General features: G+C 35.4%; 1 protein-coding gene across 1 annotated transcript in view; it reads left to right on the top strand.

Moving 5' to 3' along the window:
- Positions 1–24,019, top strand: part of LOC150096662 (oxysterol-binding protein-related protein 11) — a 263,387-nt gene that overhangs the window by 104,282 nt on the left and 135,086 nt on the right. Inside the window, exon 5 of the mRNA XM_090408675.1 lies at positions 1,159–1,240. Within this exon, the coding sequence (XP_090264801.1) occupies positions 1,159–1,240 (82 nt within the window). The remainder of the gene's footprint in view (positions 1–1,158; positions 1,241–24,019) is intronic.

Below are 24,019 nucleotides of genomic sequence, written 5' to 3'. Positions count from 1 at the left end.
AACCTTTTATCTGCTAATCCTTTAATCCTAGCACTTATACATTTGTCTGCAGTTTAGCTCTGTGGACAGACTAAAATGTTTGTTAACATCTAGATCACACTTTGCATAATCAGTCATGCAGTAGATTCAATAGAAGAAGACCATTGTTATGCATAGAATACTTACCAAGCAATTTGCTAGTATCTTTGACTCTCATTTGGTGTGGTATCATCATCATCATCATCGCTTCTGATATTATTATTATAATACCTCTAAGGAGTCCGAAGACTCATCGCGGGAGGACACCTACAACTGTCTCAACCATTACATGAACCTCTACTATGAATCATCTCCATCAATGCCATCTACCCTCCACCACCACCACAACTAGTATTTTTTGTCTGTAAATTGCGTGTGTTCTGAAGGATATGTATCCTTATGGAGTGCACAGATAGGTGCTATAATTAGTACTGCATAATTAAGTTGTAAATTACAACTATATTTACTGCAGGTACTATAGTGAATATGATAATGTGTTTATAGGTCATAAACCTATAGTACATCAATACCGTATATGGATTATGTTTTAGATAATCTGGAAACCCTACTCTGGAGACGAAACATGGAACTCTCTCCCAAGCACTTTCAGATCTCCACTAAATATAATGAATGAACTTCTTCCACTAAAATTTTTCAACTTAAGATGGGTTTACTGTATGGAGATGATAAGATTTTACATTTTGCAAAACAGGAAAACCGGCTAGGAAACACAATGATTAACAGATATATATCATCCTCATAACCTTCGTTGCTTTAGCCATACTTCTAACCAGCCTTATCTAACCCTAAAGACATCAACATATTGAAATCACCAGCCTGTTGGCTGGTAGGCAGGAACTCAGCCAGCATGGTCAGCAGAATGCAATATGTGCTTTATGTCTTGTGATAAATACTGGAATACATGACAATGAAAAGCATTTGGATAGTCCTACTAATTATTAATGAAAAAGTGATGGATGTGTGCAGCTGCATTCTGTAGAAATCCATGTTTTTAATAGAAAACCCACCCATAAAAAAATATTAATGTACTATTGAAAACCAATAGTACATTAATATTATGATAGGCAAATAGTTGTACATTTGTGCTATGATAATGTTTTTATTGACTTTCTGCACTAGGGAGCTGTTATTTCTCCCAGCGATGAAGATGGACAGTCATTTACTTTGAGTGCAGTATGTGGAGAAATATATAAATTAAGAGGTTAGTGATAAGCAGAACTTATAGAACTTTTGTATATATAGTATGACTATTATAATACAGTTTGAAATAACTCAAGTGTATGTTAAGTTTCATTGTCTGATCTTTGTATAGATACATCAGTCTTTAAGTGATGTCACTAATTTTAGGAAGTTTGATTTCTGAAAAGACATTATGATGGCTGGGTAGTTGGGAAGTTTTGAATTTTTTAGATTGAAAGTACTGCATATAAAATTAAAAAAAAATTAAAATATTAAATACAAACGTAATCCAGTTATTGATACTATTTTAAAATTTGTTATCATAGACATTATTTTATATAATTATAGAAGTTACAAAAACAAAAATAAACTTGTCTAGTAATTTTAAAAGTAAAATTTTATCTATTGGCATGATAAAAAAAAAATGGTGTGATATGAAAGAAAGAATGATGCATTTCTGGGCCACTGGTTTTGAAAAAAAGAATAGGGATTAGAAAGTTCTGAGTTAAAAAAAAAAAAAAAAAAGTAACATCATTTAAGGGTTACTGCTATTATTATTATTATTATTATTATTATTACCACGGGCTACTCCAGGAGTCCTTAGACTCATCGAGGGAGGCCCTAAACATCATGTTCACACAGCTGTTCAACATTCTCACAGTATCTATCATACCTTGCCTTGAACTCGCTCACTGTCATAGCACCCACAACAGACTCTGGCAGCTTATTCCACTCATTTACCACTCTAAAAGTAAAGAACCCAGCTCTAACACCCCTGCTAACCACGCTCTTGCCCAGCTTCCATGGGTGTCCCCTAGTTCTCCCACCACCAGTCCTGATCTCAAAAATATCATCTGAATTAATCCTATAGAATCCTTTTAGCAATTTGAATGTCTCAATCATATCTCCCCTTTTTCGCCTATCAACTAGTTTCTGCAACCCACAAATCTTCAACCTGTTCTCATATGGTGCATTCCATAGACCTGCTATCATCTTAGTCACTCGCCTCTGGATCCTCTCAACCTCCTCCCCATCAAGAAGGAACCGAGGTGACCAAATCTGGGCACAGTAGTCGAGATGAGGTCTTAATCAGGGCTCGGTACAGAGGTACAATAACTTGTTTTTCTCTGCTCGTCAAGGTATTTTTCAACAACCAAGTGAGTTGATGAGCTGATTTAGGTACTTTCGCAATGTGTCCCCTAAACTTCATCTCCCTATCCACTAACACTCCCAAGTCCCTGGCCTCATCAATCTCTTGGAGTACAGTTCCACCAATGTGGTATACTGCTGCTAATCTTTTCACTCCGAAATGCATAACCTTACATTTTGTCACATTAAATTGACATCCATTCTCCTTAGTCCAGAACTCCAATCTATCTAAGTCATCTTCTGCATTCACTATCGCCCTACCCAACTTTGCATCATCATCGAACAAATGAACTGTCCCACTTAGACCATTCCCTATATCGTTAATGAACAGATTAAACAGCAGTGGTCCAAGAACAGAACCCTGTGGCACACCACTAGTCACAGGCCGTTTTTTGGACTCTACTCCTGAATAAACTACTCTTTGATATCTCTCCATCAACCACCCAGCTATCCATCTCACCAACCCTATATCCATTCCCATATGTTGTAGTTTACGGATTAGAATTCCATGTGGTATCCTGTCAAACGCCTTATGATGGCTGGGTAGTTGGGAAGTTTTGAATTTTTTAGATTGAAAGTACTGCATATAAAATTTAAAAAAAATTAAAATATTAAATACAAACGTAATCCAGTTATTGATACTATTTTAAAATTTGTTATCATAGACAATATTTTATATAATTATAGAAGTTACAAAAACAAAAAGTGAATATAATAAAATATTAAATATAATAAAATAATAAAATATAATAAAATAATAAAATAAAATAAAAGTGAATACAAGAAGTGAATATAATTAAAAAGAACCAATTGGGTTCTTTTTAATTATATTTTTAATTTTCTTTTATATAAGACAATCAAATATTTATTGAATAAAAACTAACATGGTTCACCACTAGTTAGGCTGGTGGTATCATCAGGGTTACCATTCTGAATTTGAATTTTGCAAAATTAACACCACATAAATGCAACACGATCAGACTCACTAAGGAATATGAACAGTTCATAAATCATTTCATTTCCAAAATATTTTAGGTTAAATTACTCTCGCTCCTTCCACGCATTTGATTGTTTTAGTGCTTGTAGCTGGTTTCTAGAGTAGTTTCGCTTTGCTTTTTACATAGGCTGATTAAGGGGTATTTTACATGATAGATTTCAGAACCGAGAGCAAACTGATGCCTTGTGTGTTGATCTTTACTTTATTTTAAGAATTGGGAGTTGTAGCCTTTGAGGGAATACTTCGAGGGAAGGATAATTCCGGAGAATAGAGATAGACAAAATGGAAGATGAGTGGGAGTAACTGGTCTTTTGGATTAACAGTTGAATTATAAATGAATATTAGGCAGCTGCCTAACATCCATTTATAATTGCTGCATAACATCCATCAATTATAAATGGATGTTAGGCAGCTGATTTGAGTGTTAGATTTAGCAGAAATGGGGGTGGGAGTTATGAATGTAAGATCAGTGGAACAGCACTCATGGAAAACTATGTAGAAAAATACAATGGAGAAACAGATTGTCTGTGAATGAGAGAGCAAGAAGGACAGGGAGAGGGTTGTTAATTGAACTGTGCTTTTTGGAGAGTGTCAATTTTAGAGAGGGTTTTGGTACACCATCCCAAATGTGTAAGCTTCTAAGATTGGCAGATTTAGAATTTATTCAGTGTTAATTGGTGAATAAGAATGTATTGAGTAAGAAGGAATCGAGTTTTTTTTTGTAGAGACTGAGGATGTTGTAGATAGGATTTGTTTGTATTAGAAAAAGCTAGACGTGAATATTAGTCCAGGAAGAGAGATCTGGTCTTGACATGAGCGTTATCAAAGATGAGGGAGAGAACTATGTTCCTTTTTTTGCAAGGTGATTAGCTCTAAAGGATGGTATAAAGATGAATGTTTAAGGTACCAGTTGTAAATCTTGAAGCTTGTATGCTTTGAGTACATGTGAATAGGAGGAATGAATAGTGTTGTCTTCAGTAAAACTGTAGATAAGATTTGAGGTCAGTGAAAGAAAGGTAAACTCCCAGAAATCTCCTTTTCCATAGTGAATTGCATATGTGGATGTAGGTTGTTGATTTGATATGATTTCAGATTGAAGTAAATCTGACCTCAATCTAAAAATGAGGTCAGATGTAAATGTCATCTACAAAGCAAACCCAGGAAGAGGATTTAAGGATGAATGATTGAGAAAGGTATCTTCTAGATGGTTTAAATAATAATTCACTGAAGCTGTGGACAGAGGGTACCCCATTATGCAGTATTCACCAGTGACCTCAATCTATTTTACAGATCTTTTTTTTTTCCAGCTATAATATTCTGATTGTTTCACATATTCAAGTATCTTCACAACATCCAGAGGGAACTCATCATATAGAAGACAAATAGTATCATCCAAAGAAACTGTAGCAAAGCTGATTAAAATATTAAAAGCTTGTATTGAAATATTCTTGATTTTTTGGAAAATATGTGGAATTCTGGATAAATGATCTGGATTGATCGATACATGTGCTTGATAGTAAAGAAATTTTGCCATTTTATATGTTGGAGAAAAATAGATCTCACAAGTGAGAGAAATGGGTCTCACAAGACAACCTTCTTTATGGATTTTCAGAAGACTGTGTAAATGAGTAGTCCTTCCAAAAGAAGTGCATGGTTTCTTCAAAGTACTGTCATTCCCACTAACATCTTCATCAATGAGCTTATCAGTTGTTGTTTAAATCTGTGTTTTGGGTAGTTATAACTAATTTCATGATAAGTGGAAGTATCCTATGAAAGGCAGTCTGCTTCTTCCCATGATAATTTTTATCTATTACTACTATAACTTCTCCCACCCCCACCCACCCCTACTTTTTTTCTATCTCCTTTATCTGAATTTGAATTAGATGTATAGTTCTTTTGTTTCAATGAAAGCAGCTTTTCAAATTCAAAATTCTTACTATTTAAATCCAAGGAGGTTACTTGTATTTGAATTGTGAGGCAGCAACTTCAAAGTGTAGTCTCTAATCTACACCATTTGCCATTCATAAAATTACTTCTTGTCCCATTAGCATATTGTCATTTATTTTATGTTCTTCAGATATCTCTTGCCATAAATGATGCATATATTTAGTTTCTTTACAGTTTTAGTTCCATCTTTTGCTATTCTGCATCCCTTCCTTATTTTTCATATCTGAATCATAGATAATTGAATTTTTATTTTTTATTTCTTTTATCTTTTTGAGGGAAAAAAAAATGAAAATGAAAGAAATACATCATCATCAAATTCCTGCCATGTACCCTCAAGGGATGTACAGGATATGATAGTACTACATAAAAAATTTACATCATTACTCATGACTTATTTTTTCACGGTATTAACAACACTACAAACACTTTTATCAACAAAGATGTTTTATTAACGCTAATATTTCACTGATTTTCAACTCGGCATCATCAGAGCACAACACACATGTAAACGCGACAGTGAGTGAGTGAAACAATATAATTGCACAAGACAAAAGTTCTAAAGTCCTATTATTGGCGCCCTCTAACGAAAAAAAAAAAAAAAAAAAAAAAAAAAAAAAAAAACAGCAGTTATCCAGGAGTTTTTCTTAGGATAACCGTCTCCCAAATTTTTGGCAAATTAATGCAACTATATTTGTTAAGGTTGAGAGAATTCTTCAAAGCCATTGCACTCAAAAAATAATCTTTCAGATCTATAACGACTCCTAAATAGCACATTCGTTTTCCTCCATCTAATCCTGTGTGAAGGAGTGTCCAAAGCGTGGTCTGCCAGTCCCGACTTGCCATAGTAATAGTAGCGAATGTATCTTTCATGTTCTTCCAGGCGGATGTTCACTGATCTTCCTGTTTGCCCATAATAGGCCAAGTCACAGTCACATGGAACTTCATACACTCCTGGGTGTGCTAAAGGGTGAAGTTTATCCTTTGGTGAGCGGATCAGAGTTGCCAGCTTGACATGAGGTTTGAAGGTGGTGCGAAGGCCATGTTTCAACAATACTTTGGCTATCTTTTCCGATGTACCTCTGATATAGGGAATAGAAATGGTCATGTTGTATTCTTGTGTATTAGGGAGGGCAGAGTAATGGGCCTATGTAGTATTTTATCTATTTTGTAGGGATTGTAGCCGTTGGCTAAGAACGTATGGCGCAGGTAGCTGGAGTTCAGTGGTCAGATCTGTATCGTTAGAACAAATGGCTCTGGCTCTGTGTGTAAGTGTTTTTAAAATGCCGTACTGTTGGACTGGATGATGATGTGATTGTTTATGTAGGTATCCTCCTGTGTGTGTAGGCTTTCTGTAAATAGAAAAAGATAGTGATCCATCTGAAAGGCAGGTGACTAATGTGTCAAGAAATGGTAAACAGTTATTTGATTCTTTTTCTACTGTGAAGTGAATTTTGGGGTGTTGGTTGTTTAGGTTGGTGACAAAAGCATCCAAAGTGTCTTGTCCATGGGGCCAGATGGCAAACACATCATCTACATAGCACAACCACACTTGTGGCTTGTATGTAGCTGTGGTAAGTACTTTGTTTTCAAAGTGTTCCATGTAAAAATTTGCTAACGGGGGAGAGAGGGGGGAACCCCATAGCAGTACCATTAATCTGTTTGTAGAATAGCAGTACCATAGTAGTACTAGGGGAACCCAGTACTACTATGGTAGTACTGGTATGGGTACTGCTATGGGTTCCCCCCTCTCTCTCCCCGTTAGCAGTACCATTAATCTGTTTGTAGAATAGCAGTACCATAGCAGTACTAGGGGAACCCTAGTACTGCTATGGTACTGCTATGGGTTCCCCCCTCTCTCTCCCCGTTAGCAAATTTTTACATGGAACACTTTGAAAACAAAGTACTTACCACAGCTACATACAAGCCACAAGTGTGGTTGTGCTATGTAGATGATGTGTTTGCCATCTGGCCCCATGGACAAGACACTTTAGATGCTTTTGTCATCTACCTAAACAGCCAACACCCCAAAATTCACTTCACAGTGGAAAAAGAATCAAATAACTGTTTACCATTTCTTGACACATTAGTCACCCGCCTTTCAGATGGATCACTATCTTTTTCTATTTACAGAAAGCCTACACACACAGGAAGATACCTACATAAACAATCGCATCATCATCCAGTCCAACAGTACGGCATTTTAAAAACACTTACACACAGAGCCAGAGCCATTTGTTCTAACGATACAGCTCTGACCACTGAACTCCAGTACCTGCGCCATACGTTTTTAGCCAATGGCTACAATCCCTACAAAATAGATAAAATACTACATAGGCCCATTACTCTGCCCTCCCCTAATACACAAGAATACAACATGACCATTTCTATTCCCTATATCAGAGGTACATCGGAAAAGATAGCCAAAGTATTGTTGAAACATGGCCTTCGTACCACCTTCAAACCTCATGTCAAGCTGGCAACTCTGATCCGCTCACCAAAGGATAAACTTTACCTTTTAGCACACCCAGGAGTATATGAAGTTCCATGTGACTGTGACTTGGCCTATTATGGGCAAACAGGAAGATCAGTGAACATCCGCCTGGAAGAACATGAAAGATACATTCGCTACTATTACTATGGCAAGTCGGGACTGGCAGACCACGCTTTGGACACTCCTTCACACAGGATTAGATGGAGGAAAACGAATGTGCTATTTAGGAGTCGTTATAGATCTGAAAGATTATTTTTTGAGTCAGCAATGGCTTTGAAGAATTCTCTCAACCTTAACAAATATGGTTGCATTAATTTGCCAAAAATTTGGGAGACGGTTATCCTAAGAAAAACTCCTGGATAACTGCTGTTTTTTTTTTTTTTTTTTTCCGTTAGAGGATGCCAATAATAGGACTTTAGATCTTTTGTCTTGTGCAATTATATTGTTTCACTCACTCACTGTCGCGTTTACATGTGTGTTGTGCTCTAATGATGCTGAGTTGAAAATCAGCAAAATAGAAATATTAGCGTTAATAAAACATTTTTGTTTATCAACAAAGATGTTTTATTAATGCTAATATAAGTGTTTGTGGTGTTTTTAATACCGTGAAAAAATAAGTCATGAATAACCATCAACGCCTAAGCTTATCTGTTAGATTACATCATTACTAACTCCCTATCTACAATTTTCCTCTAAATCAGTCTGTTACTTGTCAAGACATCAATATTATCAGATCTTGTATTTCTATCGTCTAAGGCACTTTGTACCGTATCAATCCATCTATATCTTGGTCTTCCTCTGGGTCGTTTTCCTGCCAACCTGGCAGAGAACACTTGTTTTGCTAATCTTTCATTGCCCATTCTGTTTAAGTGACCATACCACCTGAGATTAGCTCTGCTAATGCATTCCTGGATGCTGACAATGTCAAGTTCTTTTCTAATATCTTTGTATTTTAATATGATATTGCCATTGATGCCATCTGTTCACGCCTATAATCTTTCTCAGGACTCTCATATCTGCAGTCTCTAGTCTTTGGTCAAGTGTTTTACTTCTGACCCAGCTCTCAGATCCATAAGTTAAAACTGGTTTGAACACTGTCTTGTATACAGCTAATTTAGTGTTCCGACTAATTTCTCTCTTATTCCATATGAATTTATTCAATTGACTTCCTACCATACCAGCTTTGTTGATTCTGTTGTCTATTTCCATATTTAATTTACCATCTTCACTAAAAATCGTGCCTAAGTAGCTGAAATGTTTCACTTGTTCCACAGGTTGTCCGTTCACAACACAGTTGACATTTTCAATAATTCTACCTATTTTCATTGACTTTGTCTTTTTATTGCTGACCTTCATACCATATCTATTACAGCAGTTATTCAGTTTAGTCAAGGAATCTTGCCAACTTGTAGTAGATTTATTTAGAAGTATAACATCGTCTGCATAAAGCAAAGAGCTGACATTAACATCTCCAATTTTGATATCAGGACTAATACCGCTTTCTTTCATAATATGATCCATATAGATAATGAATAAAAGAGGGAATAATGTCCATCTTTGTCTCACACCAGATTTAACATTAAACCATCTTCCTGTACTTCCTTCAATTCTAACTGCTGACTTACAACTCAAATAAAGACTAAGTATTGCTTGATATAATGTCCCACTGACATGATATAACTGTAGCATATTGAATAGCTTCTCTCTTGGCACCTTGTCATATGCCTTTTCTAGATCGACAAAACTTAAATACAGATCTTTGTTATATTCCCATGATTTCTCGACTATTTGTCATGGAGTGAAGATCTGATCCTGACAGCCTCTACTTGGCATGAATCTATCTTGTTCTTCACCAAGCTTTTCTTCCACAATTCTTCTCAACTGTTTCTCACATATACTAGCATAAATCTTGCCATGAACACTCAGTAGAGAAATACCTCTGTAATTCTCACATTCAGTTTTATTACCCTTTTTATATATGGGTACTATGAGAGCTCTACTCCAATCATCAGGAATTCATCCCTCTGTCCACACCTTCTGAAGTATGCAGTGCAGCCAATGTAAGACTTTTATACCACCATCTGTAGCATTGCTGGTCGAATATCAACTACTCCTGCTGCCTTTCCACATTTCAAGCCTTTGATGGCTTTTTCTACTTCAAGTATGGATATGTATTCCTGACTGTATGCCTGTTGAGTGTTTTTTACCAGTGTGCTATCACTGCTTGTTTCATTTATCAATGTTTCAAAGTAATTACTACATACTTCAAGGATATCTTTTTCTCCTGTTTTCATGTCACCTTTATCATCTCTAATTCCTTTTACAGCACTCTTTCCTCCATTCATAATCTTCTTCAACAACCTCCAGAATATTTTGCCACCTTCTTGATATTTATTTTCTATGTTCTTGCCAAAGTCCTCCCATGACTTTTGTTTAGCTAGTTTTACACGGGGTTTAGCTTTCTTACATTTCTGTCTGTATTCTATAAGAGCACAAGATGACTTATTTGCCAGGAACTTTTGATATGCTATCTTCTTTTCCTTCATTGCATCTTTTACTCCTTGTGTCCACCATGGAGTTCTGATTTTTCTATCCTTGCAGACAACCTCACCACATACCTCTTTGGCTGAATCAATCTGGGTTTTCTTCAAGGTTTGCCACTGAATCTCCAAGGTTTGGTTCAATATGAAATTCAATTTTTTCCTGCTCAAGACTAAATAGTGATCACTTTCAATTTCAAATCCTGTGTACACTCTGGTGTCCTGCACCAGGGAGAAAACATCACTATCAACAATAACATAATCAATGTGACTTTTCCTATTCCTTGCCTCTTCTCTCCATGTGAATTTGTGCACATTTTTATGTTGGAACATGGTGTTAGTAATGACCAGTCCATCTCCTGAGCAGAAAACCACAGATATTTGCCATTATTACATTTTTTAGATTATTTCATTTCTTTTCACTAGCCTTTATTTTCAAATTATTTTTCTCTATTTTAATATCTTTATTTTAAATTTTCATCTTGTTAAATTATTATTTCTTTCTGTCCCGGGAAGGGGGGGGGGTGTACGGCATATACTGTGATAACAAAACCCAATTAAGTTATTAGCATTAGCCTTCTATTATCAGTTTTCTTCCATATTAATCTGTAGTTTGTTATTGTTAGCTCTTATTTCTCAGTCTTTGAAGGCACTATTAATTGGATTAAACCACATAGATATCGGTCTTCCCTGGGAGCTTTTTTACCACTTTAAACTGGTTTTTCTAATCAACAATATCCTTTTCTATTTAGTGACTACATCACCTTAGATTAGTTCTTCCTCTAAGTTCAACAGTGCTAATAATGTCAAGTTCCTTTTTAATATCTTCATTTTAATATAGTTCTTCTATCATTTAATGAGGAGTAAGCCAGGTTTGCCTCAAAAACTCCTGAATCATTCAGTGCTAAGCATGGTACAAAGTTGTGACAGCTGCATTGCAGTTCAGGGTGGACATTTCCATACTGAAATGGCTCTCTGCATAGTTTTCTGTAACTATGTTCTTAGGAAATTTTTAATTTTTGCCAAAAATGTATTGTAATTTAATTTGTATGAAATTTATTATATTACACATTAAAATCGAGTTATTTTCTTTTGTTTTATTAGTCGACCATAAATATTAAAAGATCTGCACAATTGTCAACAAGTTTCACCAGCTATTCTGTCTGGCTTCTTCAGGACTAGAAAGTCGGTACAATAACGTTTACTAGTAAAAAAGAAGAATGGAGTTGCACAGTCAAATCAAGTAAAATTAAAACTGACGTGTAACAGCATGGAGTCTCGGTCATTATTCGTTGAGCATGTTGTATAGTTTTTCGCAAAATGAAATTCTGGTAAGCTAAGTGAATTTATTAGGCTTTTTCAAATGTCTCTCAGTATTATTCCTTGATTTCTGTTTAGATTATCTCCTGTTCGGAGTACAACTGCAGCATCTTTGAAGTGTCTACATCTAAAATCTTATTCTATAGAAGGCATGGAGTTGTTAATCCCAATCGATGGAGTGGTGAGAAAGCGAGAAATGATGGGGCTAATCCTGAAGTGTCTGTTCTGTTGTTGTTCACATCTCCTATATGTTCTTTTTTTAGAATTTCTAGACTTCTTGAAGTTTGGCTGATATAATTTAACCCACAGGAACATAGGATGTCGTATACACCTGCGTATTTGTAAAAGGCATTACTCTCCTTAGGAGATCTTAAGATGTGCCATATAGTTTTGGCAGGTTTAAGAGCAGCTCTGACGTTGAAAGACCTCATGAGTTTGGCTATTTTTGTTGAAACTGAGCCGGCATAAGGGATGACGATAGACTGCATATTGTGTGACAGGAGATAGTTGCTGTGGATTGTTCCTATGAAGTATCTTTTGGATTATATTTTTTGGATAAGCGTTGTTTACCAGTGTTTGAGATATGAGAGTAAGTTCATCAATGAGATCTTTTTCTTCTTAGATATTGGTTGTTCTATTTTTAAGCATATGTATAATGCTGAGTTTTTGTGCATAATGGTGAGCTGATTTGAAATGTAGGTAACATCTAGCGTCCGTAGGTTTTCGATATATTGTGAGCTGCATTTGTCCATTCTCTTGTTTTTTTATTAGCGTATCTAGAAAAGGTAATTGATTGTTCTTTTCCAGCTCTAATGTGAACTTTATTTTCTGGTGGAAGGAATTTATTTTTGTAAGGAACTCAAATAAGGTGTTTTCTGTGTCTTTCCAAGTAATGAATATATCATCTACGTATCTCCACCAAATCAGTGGCTTTAGATTTACTTTGGAAAGGATATCAGTTTCTAGTTTTTCCATGAACCAATCAGTGCAGGGAGGTGACAAGGGACTGCCCATGGCTAAGCCATCAAGTTGTTCATAAATACTATTATTACTTTAAAATAATTTGATTTGAGGCAATGGCAGAAGAGCTGAGCTATGTCATGTGGATAGAGATTTTCTATTATCTTGATAACTTCTTCAATAAGCTGCAGTTGTACTCTGGACAGGAGATAATCTAAACAGAAATCAAGATATGATACTGAAAGACATCTGAAAAAGCCTAATAAATTCACTTAGCTTACCAGAATTTCATTTCGCAAAAAACTATACGATATGCTCAACGAACAATGACTGAGACTCCACACTCCATGCTTATGATATTATGCGTCAGTTTTAATTTTACTTGATTTGACTGTGCTACTCCATTCTTCTTTTTTACTAGTAAACGTTATTGTACTGACTTTCTTGTCCTGAAGAAGCCAGAAAAGAATAGCTGGTGAATGGCCAACTAATAAACCAAAAGAAAATAACTCAATTTTAATGTTAAGTGACCAAATAATTTAACAATATATTACACATTTTTTGTGTAATATAATTTATTACCAATCCAGCAATAAATTTATATCCACGTTTGGCTGTAGTCATGAAAATGTTTTCATATACAGGTAAAAATATAGTTCGTCCTTAGATTTTGGACACCACTGTAATAATAATATTATTATTATAATGTTTTGCCTATAAGATCCTCTGTACAAAATGCATAACCTTATACTTGTCAACACTGAACTGATATTCACTGTCATTTCATTTACCCATATAACCAATCTGCCCAAATCAACCTGCAAGGATTCTCAGTATTCTCGGTTCTTATTACTCTCCATGTAGGGTCATTAAAAATAACTGATATCACAAGATCCTCCCCAATATCATTAATACATACTGTATGTTAAACAAGAATGACTGTGTGAACAGCTATTCCTTAGTATTGTCACTTACTTAGCATCATCAAGAATAAATGAATATCACAATCAAAATTCTAGTTAATATCATTAATGTATATTATATTGACTTATGTATGGAACCCTATGATATACCACTGGTCACCCTCCTCCTCACAGTCTCAGCACCACCATCACACATCACTTTCTGATATATCATCAGGCACTTTCCAATCTGTGTCACAAGATGATTTTACAAATCCATCCCATTGAGGTTGTGTAACTACTTCCAATGTGGAATCCTCTCAAAGTCCTTGCCAAAATATAGAGATACCATGGTATATCCAGCTCTGTAACTGAATATTAGGTCATTCTTCAGCAGTTTGCTTGCATTCTCTAATAGAATGGTAGCTATACACTGTCTTTTATGCAGTTCCTCCTAACCAGCCTTCCCAATATTCTGATGACAACATAGATACAGTACTAATTGGTGTATAATTCACTTAATCAATCTTAGTTCCACCCCTGTATAACAATTATCTTGCTCTCCTTGAAAGTGCCAACAACCAGATCAAGGTCAGTGCTAGGTGTTTTCCACATTCTTTTAGCACGTGTGTCAATAGCCCATCCAGGTCAATTGCTGTATTTGAGTCAAACTCTTATAAGCAGCTTTAATACTTCAAACTCATCTACCTCTATTCTTTCATCTGGTTCCTCCTTGGTATCTAGAGAGCTAACAGGTCTGGCCAGAATATATATTTTATCTTAACAACTTAGCTATTTTTTATATATCTAACACTTTTTTTTTTTTTTACTATTTGCATTCACTAAGATTATTCTTTCATCAATAGTCTTCTTTTTCCTTGCTACACAGTGACAAAATTCTCTCAGATTTCCTTTGGCCTATTTGATTAACTTGTTTTCATATCTGATTTTGCCTTCCTAACCATGGCCATTACTCTTCTCACTACACCATCACATCCTGTTTTTTATGCAGTCTTGCTGCTCTTGAATAATTCCCATGCACTACTGATTACCCTATTATTCACTTTGTCATTCCAATACACTGCCTCAAGCTACCTTCTCAGTTAATTATAATCAACTGCTTTATAATTCTACAATATTTCCCTTCTTAGTAAAAGCTTTTACATACATTATCATCCACCAAGTCACGATTACTTCACAATTACTCTCACCAATTGGAGGCAAAAGATCAGTTCCATTTATAGACAGATTCTCATTCCAGTGGTCTTGCACTACAATCCCTTCCATCATATGCTACTCAAGGTAGTTATACCTGAGTAATTCTATTAATTCATTTTCTCATCATGTAAGCTTTCTCCTCCCTCTCAGTATTCCTTGAGTTCAAATCACCCATAATTATAACCCTCCTTGTATCCGTATGATTCATTTGTCTATGCAGTTCACAGTCCTCATTATATGATCTTTGTCTTAACAGCACTCAAATGTGTATTGTTAAGACAAATGTTCTGTCCTTTTAACTTCTCATATCAAACAGTTTCAAACCTATTTCCTTTTTGTTGGATTTACTTTCTCTGTTATCATTATTAGTACTCTCCTGCCCTTCCTGAATAAACTGAACCCATCACATTCTATTCCTTTAACAATATTCTCATCTGTCAGCCATGTCTCACTGTTGCTTATAATATTCAGTTTCTACCAGTGCTAGGAACCCCTCACAATTATTCCTGATACTTCTGGCATTAGTGTATACACATAACATCTCACTACTGGTGAGCTTAAATCTTGAACTAAATTCTCTTCACATGCATTTCAACAGTTTACACATTTCTTTCTTGATAAATCAATCATGCATTTCCCGACATCAAGCTAACATTCACACTTTTGCAAACATGCAAACACCCAGACATAATTTGTTCTCTTAACAATTCAAATGTCCTCTTTCACTTAACAACAATTTTCTCCAAGCACCTGACACCGAATGATTGAAGTGGAATAGTACAATCCATCTTGCATGAATATCTCAAAGGTGGCAAAATATTTTGGAAACCACTTAAAAAAAAAAGGGAAAAGGTGGGACAAGAGAAAACCTTGTGGTAAAAGGATCCAAGATCATAAAAGTGATAGAAAAATGGAAGCTAAGTGTACTTTGTGCAATTCAACCTTTAGCTTACTCATTATTAATGCAAAACATGTTTGAAGTTCTTTAGTTGAATTCAATTAAAAAAAGGGAAAAAAATGCTTTTTTTGAAAATTACTAAATGAAGTAGCCAACTGAACCATTTCTCCTGAAAAAAATTCAGGAGAAATGCAGTGAGAGTATTTTGTATACACCAAAATAGTAGAAAAACTATTTACATAAATAGAAATAAAAAAAAGTGAGCAGTGCTCTGTTAAGTGTTTCAGGAATGATTTACATAAACATACTTGAGAAAAAGTAAGAAAAACCATTGAAAGAAAAATTGGCAAAGAACAAGCTGAGTAAGATGAAGTGCCACATCATCAAAACTCATTACCAAAGCAAAGAAGATAAAAAGAGGTGTAATCTAAATATTCATTCAAGCAATAATGATCAGGAAAAGAAAGGTATAGCTACAATATGCAAAAGAAAGCCATACATTATCCACACACCAGCTGTCATACCTTCTTTTAAATTCATTCATGCTATATGCACTCACTACTCCTTTCATATAATGAAAAGGTTTTATCAACTGATATGCTATAACACTCTCATAAAAGTTTATAGGTGTCTATCATATCATCTCTCTTTCTCCTGTCTACCAATGTGCACTCCACATACTCTAAATCTATCCTCATAATCTACATTCTAATCCCGATCTCTTCTTCTTTGCAGCCTTTCCATAGCTTTTTATCTCTTTGGAAACCAGGAGACCAAATCTGTGCACAGTAGTCCAGATGCAGTCACATATGAAGGCCTTATAAAGAGGCAAAATGACTTCCATATTCTTACATATCATTGTTCCTTCAACATTGCAATTATCCTCTGGGTTGTCAATTTGTGCTATGTGACCCTTCAACTGTCTATCCACCATAACTCCAAGATCTCTAGCCTCATTAGTTACTCCAAGCATAATCTCACTAATATACCACTGGATATCTATTTATATCCATATAAATGCTGTATATCAGTAGCATCTCTGATTGCCCTGCCTATCTTTGTATCATAAGCAAACAGTTGAACATCTCCTGTCCAGTATCATTAATACAGAGTATCAAAATTATGTTAACACTTAAATGGAAAAAAAACATTTATTGTAATCATCATTTAGCAACATTTATTGTATTGTACACTTCCATCAAGATTGCCACCACTCTTCTTTCTTCTAGCATAAACTTCTCTCCCATTATATCTGAGGGAAAAAAAAAGAATAAAATTTAAACGTTCAACATAATTTTGACATATTTCCTATATATAGATTAAACAACAGTTGTCCAAAGATTGATTGCTCAATTCAGTTTCTGATACCTCTCAGTCGTCCTCTTATCCAAGCCAGTAGTTTATAGTCCAATTCCATATTCTCCAGTTTATGCAGCAGCCTTTCATGTGGTATCCTATTCATATGCCTTAGCAAAGTCCAACAGTATCATTACATATATCCATTCCATTTATCCAACTCAGCTGTGACATTATTATAAAATAAGAGCAAATTGCTCAGACATGACCTCCCTTTATTAAATCCTTGCCATTTCTTGCAAAGTGTAGTTTGTAAATTCATTTCTGCATGCAAGTTCTTACCAACTACTCCAGTGATACTGATAGGTCAACAGTTACACACAATCAGTCTTTGCACCACTCTTCTGCAATGGCATTATCATACATTCTTTCCATTCCTGTGGGATCTTTCCTGAGCTAAGACTCAAATTATATAAACATATCTAGGACCTGGCCAGTTCAGATTAATATCCCTTTAGCATATGTGCTGATATCCCATCTGGCCCAATTACTGAATTGATATCCAGTTTATGCAACATCTCTAGAACCTCCTCATGCACCTCTATCTCTTCATCCAATGTAGTAGTAGCACTGTGCACTCTGTTACCTATACCAGGTTGATAGATCTTGGAAAATTGAGCCCTCATTATTTGACCTACCATATTTACTCAAACATAACTAGCCTTCGTGTATATCTCACACCCCTGATTTTACTTTACGAAAAGAGAAATTAAAAAATTTTGCATATACCTTGCATACAAAAAAAGTTTAAAACTTTAAGAAATAGATAATGAATGTTGTTATGGCAGTTTCAGATATTTTAGAATTTGGTTGAAAAGAATCAGCATTTCAACTCGGCAATCTTCAGCTTGCCTTTGTTGTTGTTGATTCCTGAAAAAGGCAAAAGTGTTTCCCTTTGTTGAAGGACATCCCTTTGCCATAGAATGCCAAAAGATTTAGAGGATAAAATGATGGATTTCCATCACTATATGCCAAACAACCCCCCCCTCCTCAATTTCGACATACCACATCAAACAACAATTACAGAAAAAGGTGAAAAAAACGTGTGATGCACACAACTGAATGTGAAAAACAGTGATGCACCATCATGCTCATAATTATTGCAAATGGAAGAAAGTTGCCTCCTTACATTTTGTTCAAAAGGAAAATGATGCTGAAAGGGAAATTTTCTCCTAGAATTCATGTAGGAGTTCAAGAAAAGGATGGATGGACACTACAATTGGATTAGATCAGTTTGGGACAAATGGCCAGGTGCCTTATTTCGATGCCTGACTCTCCTCATGTGGAATGGTTTTCACGGACACTTAGGACCTGAAATAGTAAAACAACTTTCGGGTATGAAGAAAACGATGTGACCATTATTCCTGATGGTCTTACACCTTGTCTACAGCCCTTGGATGTATCGGTCAACAAACCATTCAAGGACTCCGTATGAAAATTCTGCAATGAGTGGATGGTAGTTCAGTATGTTACCTGTTCTAATTGGAACCTCCATATAGTTTTGCTACTTCCTGGGTTAGTTCAGCTTACTGAAACAGTCACCAACTGGTGGCAAAACAGTTACTTCTTTAACTGAAAGACACCTCCTGATGCTGTGATCACACCTCACACTCTTTGTGCTCATTGGCAATTTCACATGGTGCTTGAGAAAATTGTCTCACAACAGTGTCTCACACAGCTCAATAAATACTCCTTTGGTCTTATCATGAATTGTCTCTGCCACCCAATCAATATTTGGCTAATTTTAGTCACCCATAATAATTACTTGTTTAGCACCCATCAGGATAATTTGGCAATTCATTTCTTCATCCCCAGAAAATGAACTGCTAGGTCTGTAGCAGCACCCACCATATATTTCATCGTGTTAACCTCCACTTCACACCAGATAGCCTCAAACTCACTGCTACATGGACATTATTGCTTTCGTGAGTTTCTATCCTAACTATACTCGAGTAATCTGTTACCATTAATAGTACTTCCCCTTCTCTTATATTTTTCTGTCATTCTTAAAAATACTATACCCTTTACACACAATTTCAGTTACTCCATCTGACTCTGAGACCCAAGTTTCACTAATGTCAACAATTTATGCCACACTGTATTCACCAAAGCGAAAAACTCAGCCACTTTGTTTTTCCTACTATTAAGTCATTAAAAGCTAATCAAGATATAATTTTAAAAAAATCAGACAAAGTTAATGCAACGGTCATCCTTGAAAGATCAACTTACATCCATAAGATGAATCAACTAGTCTCCAATAACAGCACCTGTTAGCTTGTGAACTATGATCCGATGAACAGGATAAAGAAAATAAACTGTGAAATTACTTAATTCTATCACTTCTTGGCCATCAGACTGTTAAAAACTTATACTCCATCACACCCGTTCTCCGAGAATATATGGTGTTCCCAAGGTACACAAACATAACTTTCCGCTTCATCCGATAGATGAGCGAATAGACAACCCTAATTATCACCTAGCCAAGAAATTAGTGTCAACACTCAAGGAGTTGGTAAGTCATTCCCCCTCTTATATAAAAAACACACAACACTTCATAAACAAAATTAAAAACATAACACTACGCAAAATGATTTATTAGTCAGTTTTGATGTTTCTGCCCTCTTCACAAATGTCCTAATCAGTGACACAATTCTTCTCCTACAGAACAAATTTCTGACTGACATTATGGCTCGCTTTGTCCATGTACTACGTTCCGTTACTTAATGTGACAAAATAAATTTTACCTACCAAAAGAAAGTATGGCCATGGGCTCCCTCTATCCCCACCCCCTCAATTGCTAACTTTTATGTGGAAGCTTTTGAGCAGCGTTCTCTTGATTCCTTTACTCTAAAATCTACAGTTTGGCTTAGATATATAGACGATGTTTTCGTTATCTGACCACACTGTCACCAAACTTTAAACGCATTCCTTAGCCACCTGAACAAACAACATGAGCACATACTATTGAAATTGAAAATCAGAAATCACTCCCTTCCCTGGATACACTAGTCGCAAGTCTTCCCTCAGGCTGTCTATCCTTCACTGTTTACCGCATACCAGCCGATATATACATGCTAGCTCATATCACCACCCTTCTCAAAAATTTAGAGTCATTAACTCCCTCAAAAACAGAGCTATAACAATTTGCTCTAATGAACAAGTTCTTAAGCAAGAATTAAACGTTATTAGCAATACATTTATAAATAATGGCTATAGCAAAAATACTATTAATAAAGTTCTTCATAAAACTTCATCAAAAAATAATATAGATTACAGTAAAACCATAGCTATCCCATACATTAAAGGGTTATCAGAAAAAATTAATAGAATCCTACACCATTATGATCTTAATGCCACTTTTAAACCATCTTTAAAATTAAAAAAACATATTAAACTCCTCTAAAGATCCTCTCCCCCTATTGGCATATCCTGGAATTTATTGCACCTATTGCACCTGTAAAAAAAGAGCACAAACACATTAAATTTAACAACTTTGGTGAAGCAGGCCTCTCAGATTACGCTCCTAACACCCTACACCATATTGATTGGAGAAGTACTTGCTCGTTACGTCATACAAAAACCTGGTACAAACAGAAATTTAAAGAAGCCTGTGAAATTTTGATTAAACACCCTAATCTTAACAATAATGGTGGCATAAAAATCCCAAGAATTTGAATGGCACACATTCAGCCCACTTAGTTTCCAGCAAACCCTGACTTTAGGACTCTAAGTGGGCTGAATATGCGTCCTCTTCATATGGTCTTTTTTCGGCTTATATCGGCCACTATCCATACCAGTTGGTTGTAATTTATATGTATACTTATATAAGTAATTTATATTTATTTATTATTTATTAATTTTTCCTTTTTGTAAACATGTTGCTCTCCAGCTTAATTTAATTTTGTAACTTAATAGATAACAATAATAATAATCGGACTCCAGCTTTGATGTAGTAAATTTTTTTTTCACCAGAGGTCAGGCCAATAGTTGTAATGGTTGGTCAGTAACTTTAGCATGTCATGTAGATTGTAGTGCAGCTTGTTTCTTTATATATATGTGCGTACTCCAGATGATGATGACCTTAATGTGAAGGTCGAATGTTTATTTTGGTTTATGTTAAACTAAAGTTTTACTCTAACACGGTAGTTGATTTCATAATTTTCATGATGTATTCTGATCACCGTGTAAGCATGAAGGAAAGGACACTGTTTCTATTGCTCCTGGCATAATTTCTCTAGGCACATGATGCCAAAGTCATTCAGTAGCAGGCTCTTATGTATTTTCTGTCATCAAACAACACACATATATCCAAAAACTCGCACCCATTTTTTCAACCTAGTCTGTGCTTTGAATCATTGCTATCATAGCTTTCCTCCTTAACTCAGTTCTATCATACCTCAGTAAAAAAAAAAAAGTAACTATTTTTACTTTCTTGCTTCTTCCACCAAGCCTTGTTACCTTTTTCTTTTTTTTCTTCTCTAATTGTCTCAAAGAATTATTATTATTGCATGATACATTCAAGGACTCATCATGGGGAGGTCACTCCACTCCACATAATCCACTTCTTTATTTCTACTATATAATCCTCTGTCTACATAATAATAAATTTAATTTAATCCTTTACCCAAGTGTAGGCAAACAAAGTTTGCACCTGAAGTAGTTCAGGACTGAGGCAACTCGTAGCAAAGGTGGAACAAGCTCTCATCACTCCTTGTCTCAGTATCTCCCATAATACAAAGCACATCTCCTTGTAGACATGTATAATGCTATGCATTAAGGGAAGGGCCACTACCCAGACCGGTTTTGACCTTTATTGAAGTCTCATCAGTGGGAGGCAGACCCATAAGTGGTGATACTACGGCAGAAGCAATGGAGAGGTCATATTTACTTATACGAGTTGCCAAAAGGTGTACCACCTTATTATTAATTTACTCTGGATTTAGAGAAAGATGTTGGAAGTTTATTTTCCACTTGGTTAGACTATAATAAATTTAGTTTAATCCTTTACCCAAGTGTAGGCAAACAAAGTTTGTGGCTGAAGTATTTCAGGACTGAGGCAATTCGTAGCAAAGATGGACCAAGCTCTCATCACTCCTTGTCTCAGTATCTCCCATGATACAAAGCACCTCCTTGCAGACATGTATAATGCTATACATGTCTGCGAGGAGATGTGCTTTGCATTAAGGGAGATACTAGGACAAGGAGTGATGAGAGCTTGGTCCACCTTTGCTACGAATTGCCTCAGTCCTGAAATACTTAAGCCACAAACTTTGTTTGCCTGGGTAGTGGCCCTTTGCGTACTGCATAGCATTATACATGTCTGCAAGGCAGTGGCGTAGCTTGGGGGGGGGGGTGCCACTCCAGGTAGCACTTTGAACCTTTTTGAACTTTTGCAGTTAATTCTAAAATACAGTCTCGAGAACTCATTTCCAAATATTGTAATACTACTGCTAATTTTCCTCATAATTGCTGTAAGTGTTGCTAGTTGTGAGAGGAGTTTTTCTAAATAAAATAGATTAAGAATTACCTAGGTTATTATGAAATAGACTTCGCCATTGTCATCGACGATTTTGCTAACAGAAAAGCAAGAAAAGTAACATTTTAGAATGTTTAAGTTAAAGTTTTTACTTCAAAAATAAACATAGTGCGTTAATTTATTTCCCTATACGTCATTTTGACTTTTTGTAGTATTTTTGGTGTGTGTTGAGAGGGGTGGTAAACTCAGGGACTGCCCCGGGCGGCAAAAGCTGTAGCTATGCCACTGCTGCAAGGAGATGTGCTTTGCATTATGGGAGATACTGAGACAAGGAGTGATAAGAGCTTATCCACTTTTGCTATGAGTTGCCTCAGTCCTGAACTACTTCAGGTGCAAACTTTGTTTGCCTACACTTGGGTAAAGGATTAAACTAAATTTATTATAGTCTAACCAAGTGTTAAATAAAGTTCCAACATTGATCTCTATCTACATAGAGTTTCATCTTCTACCAACAGTACTATTTTTTGTCTGTAAATTGCATGTTTTCTCTGGCCAGTTTACCTATATGCAGATGAAACCCGGTCTCCAAATTTCCAGAAAAAAAAAAACTGTTATCTCTGTTTGTGATCGGCTAACACACCTTAAGCTGGAAAAATACCATATGAAGATTTCTCTTATATTGACGAGAATCAAACTCTAGTCTTTTCAAATTGAGGTAAAATATCCCTTTTTTCTTTTAATTGCTCTATGGAGGCGCTTTAACTTCTTCACAAGTTTATTTTCTTATTTCATAATCAGAATTTTTACCTTGATGTTTGAACAGTGAATATTATAGCTACACTTTGTTTCCCTGATCTGAATAAATCATCTTTTAGTTATTATTTTGAAGGATCTTTCTGTGTTAGTATTCTTCATTTCAGTGTAGCATTATTTGTATTGATACATTATTTTTTAATTGCTCTTCCAACATTATCTCTTTGATGAAATCCATCTTGGTTTAGTGGATAGTGTTTCTACCCTCCAATTGGCTCTGGAATAAAATCCTACTATGATGTAGATGTTTGTAAATGTGTTTAAGTGGTGATGAAAGCTATGAAAGCTGTGTACACAGAGACGTAATATATTCATTAAAACAAACAAAACTTTATTTGCCAAATATTTGTCTCTGGTTGAAATATTTGGCAAATAATGTTTTGTTCGATTAATATATTCATACATCTCCATTATGCAGCTTTCATCACTTGATGCAAATATCTTTAAAACCTCTTAAGTGGCAGACATTTTTTTTTGTAGTGTGAGATCACTGCTCTCCTTATTGTGAAAGGCCAGAATTGTTTTGAAAAATAAAATAAAAAATACTGTGTATGTGGTCTCCACAAGAGAGAAGCCAGATTATCCCACTTTCTGTAGTTAAATCTCAAATAGGTTTGCAATCTTTTTGTTGAAATTTGATAATACACACACACACACACACACAGTTCAGTCAGATATTTCTAAAATGGAAGAAGAAGAAAAAAAAACTTTTTAAAAGGAAGTGTGTTTGCAAA

Source organism: Typopeltis vanoorti, chromosome 18 (genome assembly GCF_054136105.1).
Source record: "Typopeltis vanoorti isolate ZY-2024b chromosome 18, IOZ_Tvanoo_1.0, whole genome shotgun sequence".
NCBI classification, from domain to species: domain Eukaryota; kingdom Metazoa; phylum Arthropoda; class Arachnida; order Uropygi; family Thelyphonidae; genus Typopeltis; species Typopeltis vanoorti.
Note: the sequence above shows the minus strand (reverse complement) of the source record. Positions and strands in the feature narration are given on the sequence as shown.